Raw genomic sequence first — 14,394 nt, forward strand, 5'->3', positions numbered from 1 at the left:
TACCGTTTAAGAGATAGCTTTTGACATTATTGTTGCTTGATTTTGTGCCGGATGTAACTCGGATGCCAAAGTTACAATAGCGACGGATAAAACAGCGTGCCTATTAGGCACTAACAGGCAGATAGGTCAAATAGAGGTATTATAGAATCGCCCTTTGATCATCGAATTCTTTACAAAGATCTTTCCAGGCTTATTTATACGCCTCCTCTGTCTTAGCATAGAGAACCCTTTTCCACATTAAAACAACACCTTAGTAGGTATAAGGAATCGTCTTGCTAGCTAACAAGTCTTTAATTAGATATTTGTCCGCATCGCTTAGCCCAGACTTTGTCTGAGAGGGATAACCTTTATTTTCACTAGCGCTAGGGCTAGTACTATCCTCACACTAGCCACTCCATTTAGTCTTCAACTTAAGCAAGACGTTTAAAAGGATATAATAAATGCAAATCTGCTGCTATACGTTTGGGAACTAATTATTAAGAGCAGCCTTTATAGCCTTATTAAAGTCTGTGATGATAATATTAGGTGTCCATATCGAGTGTTTTGTGATAAGTTTGCAAATGCTCTCCGCTAGGAATTAAAATCCTTCTCTCCTCTCGTTATCTATTAAGCCAAATACAGCATTAAACACTATTCCGAGACAGGTTTGGCTAGTAGCCTAAAATAAAGGAAGCTTAAAGCGATTAGTATTATATGTATTGTTAAAGCTAATCACTTCAGGGAAGCGGTTCTACATCTGTAAACAGTAAGGAAAGGTCCAGACCAAACCAAGCAGTCTATCTGGGTTGTTATCGGCCTATTTTACTATATACAGGATCTTCTTCTTATCAAATAGTTTAATTAACGCTAATATAGGCGCATAGCTATTAAGCTTCTCTCGATTAATAAGCAAGCGGGCATTATAGATATCCTTCCGCAGGAGTGTGCAATCGGGGAATTGCTCTTTAACGATAGCAGCTACATTATTAGCTTAAATGCCTGCTTGGCAGCTTGCTAACTTAATTATTGCCTTAACGGGCGCCGTAAGCCGTTAATGCAAAACATGTGCAGATAGGGTAATACTCTATTTATAGTTATGCTAGCGATATTTTAGATCCTTATATTATCGAAGAAACCACTTGCCTTCCTCCAACAATTTAGCAGTTATTTTCCAATGACATCCACATTTGCAAGACTTTTGTTTTCTAAGACTAGAGCTTTCTAACGGCCGAGGTTGCCCAAAGCGGTCACATTAAAAGGAATATCTAATCACCCGTCCCTTATAAGAATATCGATTCCGTCTTATAATCCCAAACCCGTTCTCCTTTGCAAAGGCATTTACCATGCTAAATAGAGCTTCGGCCGATGGGGCTAGGCTGACTGGGATTATTAGGTTTGGGATTAGCTCTAGAGCGAGGGATAGAGACAGTTGACTTGGCAGCATATGGATACTCTTAGGTAGCAGTGATGTTTAAGGTGGTCTTATAGATGAACTGCGTGGTGGTAAGTATAGCAGAGAAGACTCATATGCATTTGAACTTAAGGGTGACTATCCCTATCTTTCTCTCTAATTCCGTACCCGTTTGTATGATCGAGCGAGATCTATGGTTAACCTTTGACCTTTGCTAATAACCTCCCGTACTATACTTAGTGCGGATTGGAACTTGGTTCTTATCCTTAATTAAGACTGCTGTGCTAATAGAGATAATTTAGGAGATTCAGAGGCAAATAGGTTAAGCTCTAGGCCCGGTATTAGCGCTCTGACTTACTGGCTTTAACTTCCCTCACAGAAAAAGTCATTTTGGAGATAGATCTCATAATTAGAGCGAAGCTCCCATAGAGCTAAACGGAGATCTTGTGAGTAATAAGGACATAGGACTCTCGAAAAGGTTTGCGAAAAAGAAGCAAACAGGTTATTAATAGCGTGGTTATCCCTAACTCTGTATAGCTGACTGATACTTATAGAACTACTTGTTAACTGTAGTCGGCTATTAACTGGTAGGCTATATCTTGCCTGTTGCTCACAATAGCGCTGTCCTTCTTGGTGCGCTAGGTCACTTAGACTAGCACTTTACTGTCCGCTAAGTTTTACACTAGTAGACTGCTTTAATGTAGACATAGGTATTTTGATAGCGTTCTCGTTCTTGTACGGCTTAGAGACAAAGTCCAAAGGATAGCGCTTGTTAATATCTAGTTAGGTTCACATGTACGGAAAGCATAATTGTATTAAGTAAGAGACATTAAAGAGCACACGGAGAAAGCGGAATAAATTGGCTACTTATCCTGTGGGCAGCTTTGCTGCTTGGTAAGGCTATAACAATAAAGCATATCTAATACTATTTTAAGACAAGGAATAGTTAATCACACAATGCCGCGACGCGCTATTATAAGGTTAAAAAGCAAAATAAAAATAGACAAAGCATTTGCCTCACTTGATTTATGCTTCTTAGATAGCTCTTAATTAATACAGTTGTAGTCTTTAGCATAATAAAACTTAATCCAATGCAATCTTGCGACTGTCCGTCAGAATTATCTGTCAGCTTGTAGGGAGACGCTCTGCTGGTGAGAGCAGTTAAGGTAGGTACTTTGGGTGGAGGCGGCAGAATCCTTGGTGCGTTAACATGAAACAGTGCGGCCAATTAGAAGTGATAAAAATCAGGCCCGTGTAAGAATCAGGCCCGTGTAGCCAAAACGTCAGGCCCGGGTAGCAATTCCCATTCTAATACAGTTGACCTGTGGTGGTTCAAGGCAACTCTCCGTGCCTCTAACAAATTACGTACCGAAGGACAGTCGCCTTCATTTAACCTCTCCGGGCTTTGGTTGCTCAAATCCGTACGAGTACTCAACCATAGATGGCGGATATGGCTTGCATTCACCTGCTACGGGGGTAGCTGAGAGGAAGCAGATAACAAGGTTGGAGAAATACGTAATGATAGTTTAACCTTGTTCAGATTATTGAAAGTATAAACTTATTTAGATTGTAGGAAGTCATTGAATAGAAGATCTCGCCACCTCTTAATCGTCTAGCTTTGTCTGTACGCGGTTGGAAAGGAGCTTCCAGGACTCAATAGATAGCTAGAGCAGCCGCAATTCTCCGAGAGCCGAGCGAAACGCCTCCTAATCGTCGCCGCGCTACCGCTGGACAACCTTCAAGAATACAGTTTTATCGAATCGCCTATATACGTTCCTGCCCTTGATCTCTACGCCCTGTATGTCTTTATCGTAATAGAGCGGCTTCAGTAGCACAGGGTGAAGTTGAAAGAAATCGCCAATCAGAAGGATATTTAGACCACCAAAGAAGTCCTCATTCCTATTCTGGAATACGTCGCGGAGACGGTCATCGATCCATGATAGCTGACGCAGCCCCAGCATGCTCCTCTCATTGATGATCAGGTACTTGATATCCTTAAGCTTCTTCTGGAGCTGGGCATTATCAATGGCCGAGAGGGGCATGAAGGCCTTATTAATTGGGAGGTGCAACAGAGAGTGCAAGGTAGTGCCCGGTATTTGGTTTCCCGCGACGCCAGTGGGCGCGGCACGCCAAACAGGTGTCCCTCTCCTACCTGCCGCGGCTTGGAGGTGCGCGGAGAGCAGATTAATGAGGTATGACTTGCCAGTACCACCCGCACCATCTACATGGAGCAACAACTGAGAAGGTTCCTGATTCAGAAAGTGGTTCATCGCCGTATCATACACTAGGCGCTGGTCTCGATTTAGGGAAATCGCGAGCTTCCAAGAGTTCCAACGAAGTGGCAGGATACGGCGCTGCGTCGTTCCTGGCAGTGCTTGCATCGTAATGGGATTTGGTATTCAGAAAGTAGGAGTTCTACCTAACGGACAGCTGGTAATACATGTACTTCTAATACCGCATTGAGATGTGTTCAAAACTCATGTCATATCCAATTGTCTGTGTTAAGTTTTCGTCATTCCTTTATACATCTAGTTCCCTCACATGGTAACTAATGCGTGGTATTGGCGGCGGTTTACTTTGGGATTAGTGGCACTCCCAGGTGGGGCTATAGTGCCGCTAACACACATAGTTCTTGTAAGGCTCCAGGACTGGTTCCGAGTACTCATCATTAGTACAGTACTTGGCATCCTCTTGATCAGATTGTCTATTAGATCTATGTTGCTTCTAAATTGACAAAGAATTTCTTTCAGCGACGCAATATCTCTTTTGCCATCTGGTGGCTTGGCCCTGCGGGAAAGCATGTAGCAGCCTGCGGTCGAGAAGGTGCTTGGCCTACAGCGGCTCATCAATATGAACGGTGGCTCTGGATTGCTGGTCTGCCCATGTCCGCCGTCATCTGAAATCCTTTATGCGTGCCCTTCCTGACAAGGTGATAGTTATTACGCAGCTTACGCATGTCTATGGGCACGTTAGAACCTGCCAATGAACTTTTGCGTGGTCCGGAGCTGGAGCCGCTCCAGTAATGTGTTAGAAGGCTACCGCGAGGACTGGAGATCTGCAGCCGGCTGCTTAAAGCAAGTGCATCGTACCACCCTTGGTCCAAGGGGTTGCGGGAAGTTCCGAACCATCGCTGTCATGGTCGACAGGCCTAGTCATGAGGCGTACCAGGGCCAAATTCTGACCAACTCTACAGAGCCGTTTCCCTTACAACAGAAGCTCCCCGTCCCGCTGCTTAACAGCTGAATCATGCCCCGAGACTGAATTGGCACTGCTACCCAGGTAAAACCGGACGTCGTCGTACCCGAGCAGCAGCGTCCTTACGCCCCTCGAAAGCGTCTGCTCCTTAGTATCTATCTCGGTTTGGTCAAACTAGATTCCCCCCAGTGCAGTGGATTTAAACGCCTCGCCGTTGCCTAAGCCCGCCCCTGCCTAGCTTGCCTTGCGGCCCATGACTCAGGCCAGTGGCTCTTAAATTCGCTTTCCAGGATCAAGAAGGAAGACGGCTGGTACGGTAACATTTAAGAGCTTTATCACTTTAGCTATTGTGATATTACATTTGTCTGAAAAAAATGTGATATATATTCACGGTAATATATTTCACTTTGCCACTTTCGACGGCTTGACCAAAAGCTGACACCAAGCCCACAACTGCCCTCTACTTAACCCATGACCCACCGAACCTACATCACACCTCGAGCGGGAATGGACAACACCGCTTCAGCGGCCGTAGATAGGAAACTGAACATTGTCGAGCCGCTCTTTATCCTCGGGCACATATCCCAGGCCCTAACCCAACACATTATCACCTACGTGGGCATTGCCTCCTTTGTTGCTATCGCATTAGCCAAATGCGCGACCGCCGGGTTCTTGCTAAAGACGCTCCACTCGGCGGATCGGTCATTACAACGGCTAGCCGCGATGGAGAGCGGCAACCTATACCGCTACCTCATGCGTAGTACCGAGTTCCGACTCATCACGCTGGCGCTCGTCGGCATCGAGCGCGCCACAGATACCAATTTGGGCACCGACCATAGTCTCACGACCTATCGCAATATTGTTGCTGTGCAAGGTGTACTCACAGTCTGGGGGTAAGGCGATGTAATCTGTGCCGTTGCTAGGTGACGCAGATCCGAGTGGGGGACTCCACTTTAGAGCTTCAACTACTTTCGCTGAGGAGGGTGATGCCGGGGCGGCCACTTTATTCAGAGTCCAAAGATTAAAATCCCAGGAGGCCTTAAGGAACATGTCTGGTGCAAAACTAGGGGCTATGCTCGTTCCGTTAGGACATAGTACTTAATAAAGCTCACTGACATGTGTGTTAAGGCTACCGCTTTGCTGTGTGTCGCGTACATAACCTCTACAGGCGACAGGACATATGTTTAAGCTGCCCCATAGTAGGCCAGATAATTCTTAGTCAGCGTTAAGATATGTGGCCGTCAGGGTACAATAGATATTCCCAGCGTGCTTTTTCAACATCCTCAGGACTAGATCTAGGAGAGCGGTTGGATAATAAGGTAAATAGGCTCGAGTTATTTAAAAAGCCACCCGGGCTGACATTTAAGACCTTTGATACCACCGTATTTATGTTGCTCTCAGGGCTGGCCATACTTGCGAACCACTTTCGAGTCTGTTTTGCAGCGGAGCAAGATAAAGCCTTAGGAGTCATTGGAGTATGCTTGCTGCTTCGCTCCATCGGTTGAAGGCAGTCCAGCGTACTCGTGGCGGGATATAAGCTTGGTTTATCTTAATGATATTGGGGGTCTACCCCGAATTCGTGTATTGGGAAGCTGAAGAAGTATCTAGTAAGAGATATGTTGCCTCCTCTAAAGCTATAGGTAGCCTGGGGCATCTTATACCTTGTTTACTTTCGTTAGCATCAAACCGTGGGAATAGTATGTAGCTAGAAGGGCACTAACACCGGTAAACATCAAGCGACTAGGCTTGCATCCCAGTCTGGATACACCCCAGGATACAAAACTATGCTCACAGGCAACCTAAAGGTTGAGAGGGCCGAATGTACTTTACAGCTAAGCTAAAGGAAAGTAGCGATCATTTTGAAGGCAATGTCGTGGTTCGGGGGGACTACGTTGTGACGGAGCTTTAGTGAAGGCTCAGATCGCTTCCACGGGACCCCCTTCGGCCCGTCACACCTAGGAACTAGAGTATAGACTTAAAAGTTTTGCTAGTAAAGCCAGGAATAATATTCCCGATTGTGAATGAGTTACAAGCCTAAGTTCCATATTGACTAGCCTAAATCATGGTGGCATAAGCAAGCCATAATCGGTTTTGCCGAACGCAATACTTTAACACCCTAGGATACTATTAATGCTAAGCCTTTTTCCATTTTGTATAAACGAGATAAATGGTTCTAGTTTGGTATATAATTTCTCATGTGATTTTAGTACTACAGACTTCGGCGGGATTAAACTTTTTTAATAATACATTTCGTACAATAGTTCACATTGCCAGGTATTATCCTAACAGAAATAACGGCCGAGTAACCCTTCGCCTTAACATTACAGCGTTGCAGCAATTATCGAATGAGTATCAACCCTTCCCATTCCAAAATCATAAACTAGGCGCTATGGGCGAGAATGAAGCTGCAGTTAGACAAAGATAGCTAATTTCACCCAGTAACACTGTAACAGCGAGATACGGGCTGGTTTGTGTCCAAAATAAGATATATAAGGATTCTTAGCCTTCCCGATAGTTGCCTAGAATTAAGCCTAAAACGTAGTTCTAAATTAACGTTACGTTTATTTGCCGATTAGCATGATAGACACGCATGCATACATAAGCCTCCTAATAAAGTACAGAAAGCTTATAGATGCCGGTCTTCTGCGTCTAGATTGGGACAAACTATTATAGACAGAACTTCTGGATGTTTGTAGAGAACTAGCCATAGTATATAGCAAACACCAAATAAACTTGCTGCGTAAACGTGAAGTTAAAATACCTAACTACATATTACAATTTAATTCACATAACGTGCAATAACTACGTACTAACTTATGCACTTTTAAGCCTTTTAAGAGAACTAATAGTGCTTAAGTGAATGGGATTTAACTGGAAAGTAATATGCAAACTGTAGAAGCCAAAGGCCTACTTAGCACCTAAGAAGCTTACAGAACATCAAGGATAACGGCTACATGTAAAGGCCTGCGTGTATATGTACCAGATATTAAGGCCTACTAGCGCCAGTTATTATCTTGCCCTTATACACCCTAAAACCAACGAGCGCGATAACCAAAATTACACCAACCTCAGCGCAAATAAAATGCCCCTTCCTCATAGGCCAGTTGCTACTGGGGAGTAGAACCTGCACTAGCGCATTAGAATCAGGCGGCATTAGCACAAGCACAAAGTCATTATCGTTGTTATTGTCGCCGCTGGTGTCATATTCATATTAACTAACTGAGCTATAAGCCCTTCCACCCTCACGCCAATTCTAATTCCAACCCTCACCTAGATCTTGCCCACGTCCATAATGTCCATGACCTCTGTCATGGATATAAGCAGCGGGGAGGTTCTGTAGCTTAACGGCAGCTACAGGCTCTTCGGCTAAGGCACTGCTGTTCACAGAGGGCGAAGAGGAAGCAGGCGCATTATTGAAGTGTCGGTTAGCCATATTTTCAGTGCGATAATTTCTGGTATCAAGTTTCGAGTGCTTGTTTGAGTGACATTGATGAAGCGGTGTTGGGGAACAGCAGCTGCATATCTACTTCTCTCGACCGGCGGCTCGCGAGGCCCCAGCCCAAAAGGAGAATTTTCCCTTATGGTTGTTGTCAATTAAAATTGCGACGAAGTCTTATTAGAGCCAAGAAATTAAACACACTTATTGTTATCAAACAAATAGCCTTATGCATTCCTTTCTCGTCCGCTACTTATTGCCACGCTTAAAGCGTCTAGAAGTAAGTGGCTAACAGATCCTACTACCTTGTCCGCTTAAGAAACCGTGTGGTATTGTTTGCAAAAGCTTAACTGTAGTTAATTAACCCTTTGTTGCTATCGTAAAGTACGTGGTAACCTGGTTGGCCAGACTTCTCCACCTAATAAGACTACTCAACATGATCAAACAAACGCTCTGTGTACTTTCTTCTCGTCTCCACGCTTAAAAGCGCCTTAACGTGAGTGGCTGATAGATCCCTTTACCTTATCTGTTCGAGGAATAGTGTTATCGTTATTCTTTAAGCTTTGCGTCTAGTTGCTATTCTTAGTTAATAATAAGGGTGCGGTAAAGTGATTGGCCGAACTTCCCCACCAAGTGGCTCCAAGGTTGCAATTACTCCTCTTGGCACTTGACTACACATGCTACAGCATATAGCAGTACGCCACCCGACTACTAGGCAATTGCAGGGCAATTCTGTTGACTGCCGGATCTGCAAGTGGTCTACCCTACTAGACGTCATGACGCTTGTGATGTTGGGGGCCATTCAGACTTGAAAGTACTTCATGATGTCCTCTCTACGATTGAGTATGCTCCATCGTTACAAAATCATCGTGGCGCACATACTCAGTTCGCACCTCAGATGACCCCATTTATGATGCTAGAACCCTTGACCTTTCGCCCAGTTGACCCGAAGAAACCATGTGACGACAGGTATCAATACAAGCCACTAGAAAAGCGATCCTGGACGTTCGCCAAACGAAAATGGGTGGAAAGATTAAAGAACATGGTCGGCTTCTATTTGTGCAGTGAGAACCTGAACTTGGCTGTGGCTACACTGGCCACTCTATGATTGCAGTTGCCTAAGACGAATGCGTCCTGACGCTCCCCAATAAGTCTTAACGATCCAAATGAAGAAACGGATAATAAGAAATACAAGTTCTTTATCGTTGTTAGAGCTATGAGTTCGCTTTGCTGTCAAAACTCGCTCGTTGAGCATCATACGCAGCTCTGTGACAATTCGGCTCAAGTCGCCAAGGATCGGCTTCTTAGCTTTCTTAGTGAGAGTTGGTCATGCGCTTAGTAGCTCCATAGAAGTCCAGTTTCAACATGGTGGTAACTTGCAGTGGCAACGCTTCGAATGGTGCTGGGGCCTTGCGAACAGCAAAAGACTCAGGATTGCATTTAAGCTGACACTCATTGTGCTCTTTCACATGATGCAAGCCCCAACCTCTGTTTATTTTTTTCATTTTATATTTTTTTTACGTGTGACTTAACCATGATCTGCGTTATCCTCGTTGGGCATCATCCGTTTATCTGGTCTTCCACCGAGGTAGCTGGAATAGTGTTGCCGCATTCTCCACACCGAGCAGTGTCATCCGCGCTTGTTTAGCAGTTCGTGCACGATCTCGACATGTCCTTCTTGAGACGCAGCCTGAAGGCGTTGCCATACTCTCCGCACTGACCATTGATATCTGCTCTTATTGTCTAATAATATCTTCACGGTGTCGACATGTCCTCTTTGAGAAGCAGCTAGAAGAGCGTTGCCATATCGTCCACCTTGACCCCCAAGCGACTTAAGGTGAAGTTCTAAAAGCAACTTTGATGATCTACTTCAGTCGCCGCACTTTGTATACTTGAAGTCAAAGTGTGCCTTAATTGAGCCTGGGCCCCTTCGACTCACCTCTGACAAAGTTATTAAAAATCCAATATGCTGCTCTGACTGTGCCATGGGTGCCGGGTCCAAGCCAAAATAGCCTGACATAACACTAGTAAGAGAGCTTTACTTAACAATCCACGGTAGGAAAAGCTTCTCTGGTTAGCTAAGACCAAGGTATTGGAGACACGGCTTGATCGTGAGGGGCTATGCAGGTACCATTTTCTGAGGACAGGGCTCCCAATAGTCCAGACTGTTTGGACTATTAGTCCACGTTTTGCATCGTTGCCCTGGACAACACCGTGATGAATCTATTAAAAGCAACAAACAACAGCATATGACTGGCTGACATTCAGCTTCATCAGTTTCATAATAGAGAAAACAGGGTTGTCAAACAAACTTTGGACTATTAGTCCAAACAGTCCGGACTATTGGGAGCCCTGTCTGAGGATAGGCCGCAGTATGGTCTCGTCGTTATCGAGATCTCAGTTGAAGCAGCCTCACGATGGTATCGTCCCAGTTCTCGACGGCCAATGACAGCGGCGTCTGACCATAGTCGTCTTTGGCCTCGACGTCGGCACCCTTCTCGAGCAGGAGCCTCACGACGGCCTCGTGACCCTTCTTGGCGGCCCATGATAGTGACACCCGACTAGAGTTGTCCTTGACCTCGATATTGGCGCCCTTCTCGAGCAGCAGCCTAACGACGGCCTCGTTTCCGTTCTCGGCAGCCCATGACAGCGGCGTCTGACCGGAGTTACTTTTAACCTCGACGTCGGCGCCCTTCTGGAGGAGGAGCCTCACCACTGTCTCGTGCCCGTTCAAGGCAGCCCACGACAGGGGCGTCCGACCATAGTAATTGTCCTTGGCCTCGATGTCGGCGTCCTTCTGCAGCAGCAGCCCGACCACAGCCTCGTGCCCGTTCTTGGCGGCCCACGACAGGGGCGTCTGACCGTAGTAATTGTCCTTAGCCTCAATGTCGGCGTCCTTCTGCAGCAGCAGCCCGACCGCAGCCTCGTGCCCGTTCTTGGCGGCCCACGACAGGGGCGTCTGACCGTAGTTGTCCCTGGCCTCGATGTCGACGTCCTTCTCGAGAAACAGTTTGACGATGGCCTCGTGCCCCTTCTTGGCGGCCCACGACAAGGGCGTCTGACCGTAGTTGTCCTTGGCCTCGATATCGGCGAGTTCCTCGAGCAGTAGCCTCACGATGGCCTCGTTTCCATTCTCGGCGGCCCATGACAGCGGCGTCTGACCGTAGTTGTCCTTGGCCTCGATATCGGCGAGTTCCTCGAGCAGTAGCCTCACAATGGCCTCGTTTCCATTCTCGGCGGCCCATGAAAGTGGCGTCCGATCATAATTGTCCTTGGCTTCGACGTCGGCGTCCTTCTCGAGCAGCTGCCTAACGACAGCCTCGTGCCCGTTCTCGGCTGCCCATGACAGCGACGTTCGACCCAACTTATCCTCGGCCTCGACGTCGGCGTCCTTCTCGAGCAGCTGCCTAACGACAGCCTCGTGCCCGTTCTCGGCTGCCCATGACAGCGACGTTCGACCCAACTTATCCTCGGCCTCGACGTCGGCGCCAGCCTCGAGCAGCAGCTTGACCACGGCGAGATGGCCATAGTACGACGCTAACATAAGACCCGTAAAGTTCCCAGTAGCTCTCCTATATGTGGTTTTCCAGTAGATTTTAAACCATACCGAGTAGCTCTTCGAATCCGGGTCGAAAATTTTCAAAGCGGAAGGCATAATGGGATCGTCCTCAGTAATGCCAGCTTCGCGAAAATGAGACCCCCAAGCTTTGGCCGAATAATCTAAGAAGGCATGTCCTTTGACGGAGTTGCAGGTTTCCTCATTCAGATCTATCGGAAGGCTAAAATCACAGTTAAGGAAGTTCAGATAGTACACGCAGGCCCCTGTAAGAATGGTGTGTGCGTGACGGGTGGCAATTGAGCGATGCCAGCATGGCTCCAGTGGTATAGTTGTAGGTGATGCCAAATCTGCGAGGAGAAACTCACGAGCAGTTTGATGAAGGAAGTAAATCCTGCCGTGGTAGATTGAGACGAACAGCCCACACCAAGCTCTGAGACGTGACTTGAAGTCCTCTTCGTCCTCTAAGTCGACGTCGTAAATAGATCGCGCTTTGTCGTCTATATTCACGGCAATGTTCATTTCCGACAGTGTTAGCGGCCGACTCGCTGCCAAGATAATACTTAAGGCTTTCCGGACCATCGGGCGATCCTTAGCCTCGGACTTGTTAAGAATTTGTTCATAAGCCTCATTGATACTGCTCGGAAGTGTTGAAATGATGAACTCGACACCCTTCCGAGTCTTTTTAAAGTTTTCATTCTCCAAGTAGTTGAACATAAGGTATACCCAAAGATAAGTGCGGTGGGTAGTCTCCTGTAGTCTTTTCCTCAGATGGCTCCTGATATCATCTGAGAGGCGCTTCTTGTCAGACAGCTGATTGACCCGGTGTGTGATGACGTGATTGACCTCTTTGCTGATGGCTTCCGACTCCTCTTCTCCTGGTATACGAATATTTGGAAAATCCCACAACAGGTCGCGGTCGCGGAATTGTGACAATATCTTCTCATATGGCCGACTTGTTAGAAGATACTTCAGCTTGCCATGGCTCTGGTCGCTGCTAAATTGGCTCTTCACATTGCGCATCAGATTCTCAAAATCTGGCGCGGCACATTCGTCCAGGGCATCTAGGACCAAGATTACTGGCCCAGTTTGGGGATCTTTTACGGCATTTCCAAGGATAGTCCAGAGAGATTGAGTAGAGTTGATCAGCCCTTGCCCGTCCTTGCGGAATTGTGGCACGGCATGGTCAATCAGGGACGGCTTTTGAGAGAAGAGCTGGTGAAGCAGGGCGCAGAGTGCCTGGCGGACCTTGTTCTGGTCTTGTTCTTTGAAGAAGAAGTAACAGATGGTTGACGATCGCGGTAGGCTTTGATCGACCAAGTATTTAGCCAATACCGACTTTCCACAGCCAGGATCCGCGGAGACTAGGAGTGGACCAGAATCCTGCTTTAGCCACTCCTGGAAATTGTGATGCTGGAGGAACCACTGGCAGGTACCTTCCACTCGGTCTTCCACGCGATCCTTGTACCACTCGTACGTGGTGTCCTCGTTGGTGTCCGTCAGACGGAACAATTGAAGACATTGTTCCCGCTCAGCGGACTGTTTCTGCTTGACTGCGGCTTCCTGGATCTCAAGCTGCTTCTGCGAGATGCCCAGGTGCGCTTCTTCAAGTTCTTGGAGGCCTGTTGTAGTTGCATGTATTAATATATGATAATATTCCTAGACTCCCGGAGACTAACCTCTCAGAATATCGCCAATTCTCTTCTCGGCTTTAATGCTGTTTGGCGGGATTCTGCATAAAAGATCCTTCGCATAGGCAGCCGCCGCCATTGCTGCATACCCCTGCCACTCCTTGTTTTTGTGTGAATCTGAGTAGTCGCATATGCCACGAATTACGAGACAAGGAAATTGGTTCATCAACCCAGCTGATTCCATTTCAAAACACAGAACATCCCTCTCTGCTATGAGGATATCCCGGATTAAGGCGTCCTTCATCACCTGGTTCGCCGAGGCAATTAAGCCGTAATGAACAGTTGGGTTGTCGTCGTGTTTAGTCCGTTCACGTCGCAATACTAGCTTTAATGGATCAATACCGCAGCACGTCGCGCAGCTTGTTTCATTGTTTGGAGGATGCACGACTTCAGCTTGATAGAGCCTGTCAGTACTAGAGGGCGGCCGTTCATACCTCTGCTGCAGTCTTGGGCTTCTCTCAAGAACAATGCTGATTGCCTGTTCAAGCTGATGGCCTTTCCTCTCATACTGCGTCTTGAGTCCGTTCACCGCAGTCCGTAGAAAAGCTGGCGGCTGGTTGAGAAAGCCCGTTGTGTGGAAGGTTCCACCATGTATCGTCTTGCCAAAGTCGTACTGGAACACACCACCATTTCCATCACCAGGAGCGCTGACCACAATGTCGCCGAGACGTATGTCATGCTTTCGGCTTGGCGCACCGCCACCAACGCCGACCATCAGACCGGTCCTGATGTTAGGGAAGCTGTGTGAGAGATCTTTGGCGACGCTTGCTGCAGCGGCTATACCGTACTCTCCGACTGGTAGGACAACAATGACAACGTTATGTTTCCCAACTCTGCCCAAGGAATAATCGTTATCGTCATTGCCGGGTACATCTTCTGGGTCTTCGTGCTCTTCGTCGAGAAATGCCTGCGCGGCAACATGCTCCGTGCCTATGGCGCAGATCCAGCCCACAGTGTAGTCCGTACGTTCCAACTTTCGCTTCGTAGCGTTGACAGCTAGCGGCCGAGTATCATCATGACGTGGTCTTTTCCTCCTTCGCTCTTGACTCGACACTGCGTCTGAAATGTTCCCGTCCACGGACTCCGTCTCCCGAAGTCGTGTCTGCAGTTCCTGGGCTGTTGTCAT

The 14,394-nt window shown here is 47.1% G+C and overlaps 3 protein-coding genes across 3 annotated transcripts; 1 reads left to right on the forward strand and 2 right to left on the reverse strand.

Annotated features, from left to right (window-relative positions):
* Positions 1 to 3,111: 3,111 nt before the first annotated feature.
* VFPPC_14955 (ATP-dependent DNA helicase PIF1) lies at positions 3,112 to 3,771 on the reverse strand (the record flags this gene model as incomplete). Its single annotated transcript, XM_018292720.1, has 1 exon — positions 3,112 to 3,771. One exon carries the CDS (start codon positions 3,769 to 3,771, stop codon positions 3,112 to 3,114), a length of 660 nt encoding a protein of 219 aa, XP_018135987.1.
* Positions 3,772 to 5,056: 1,285 nt separating this feature from the next.
* On the forward strand, positions 5,057 to 5,482 carry VFPPC_17114 (hypothetical protein; the record flags this gene model as incomplete). The annotated part of the gene is made up of 1 exon (XM_018294863.1): positions 5,057 to 5,482. One exon carries the CDS (start codon positions 5,057 to 5,059, stop codon positions 5,480 to 5,482), a length of 426 nt encoding a protein of 141 aa, XP_018135989.1.
* Positions 5,483 to 10,407: 4,925 nt separating this feature from the next.
* On the reverse strand, positions 10,408 to 14,394 carry VFPPC_18349 (ankyrin repeat domain-containing protein; the record flags this gene model as incomplete). The annotated part of the gene is made up of 2 exons (XM_022429973.1): positions 10,408 to 13,199; positions 13,257 to 14,394. The coding sequence occupies 2 exons, from the start codon at positions 14,392 to 14,394 to the stop codon at positions 10,408 to 10,410; spliced, it is 3,930 nt and encodes a 1,309-aa protein (XP_022285824.1).

Source organism: Pochonia chlamydosporia, chromosome 2 (assembly GCF_001653235.2).
Source record: "Pochonia chlamydosporia 170 chromosome 2, whole genome shotgun sequence".
Lineage (NCBI taxonomy): Eukaryota > Fungi > Ascomycota > Sordariomycetes > Hypocreales > Clavicipitaceae > Pochonia > Pochonia chlamydosporia.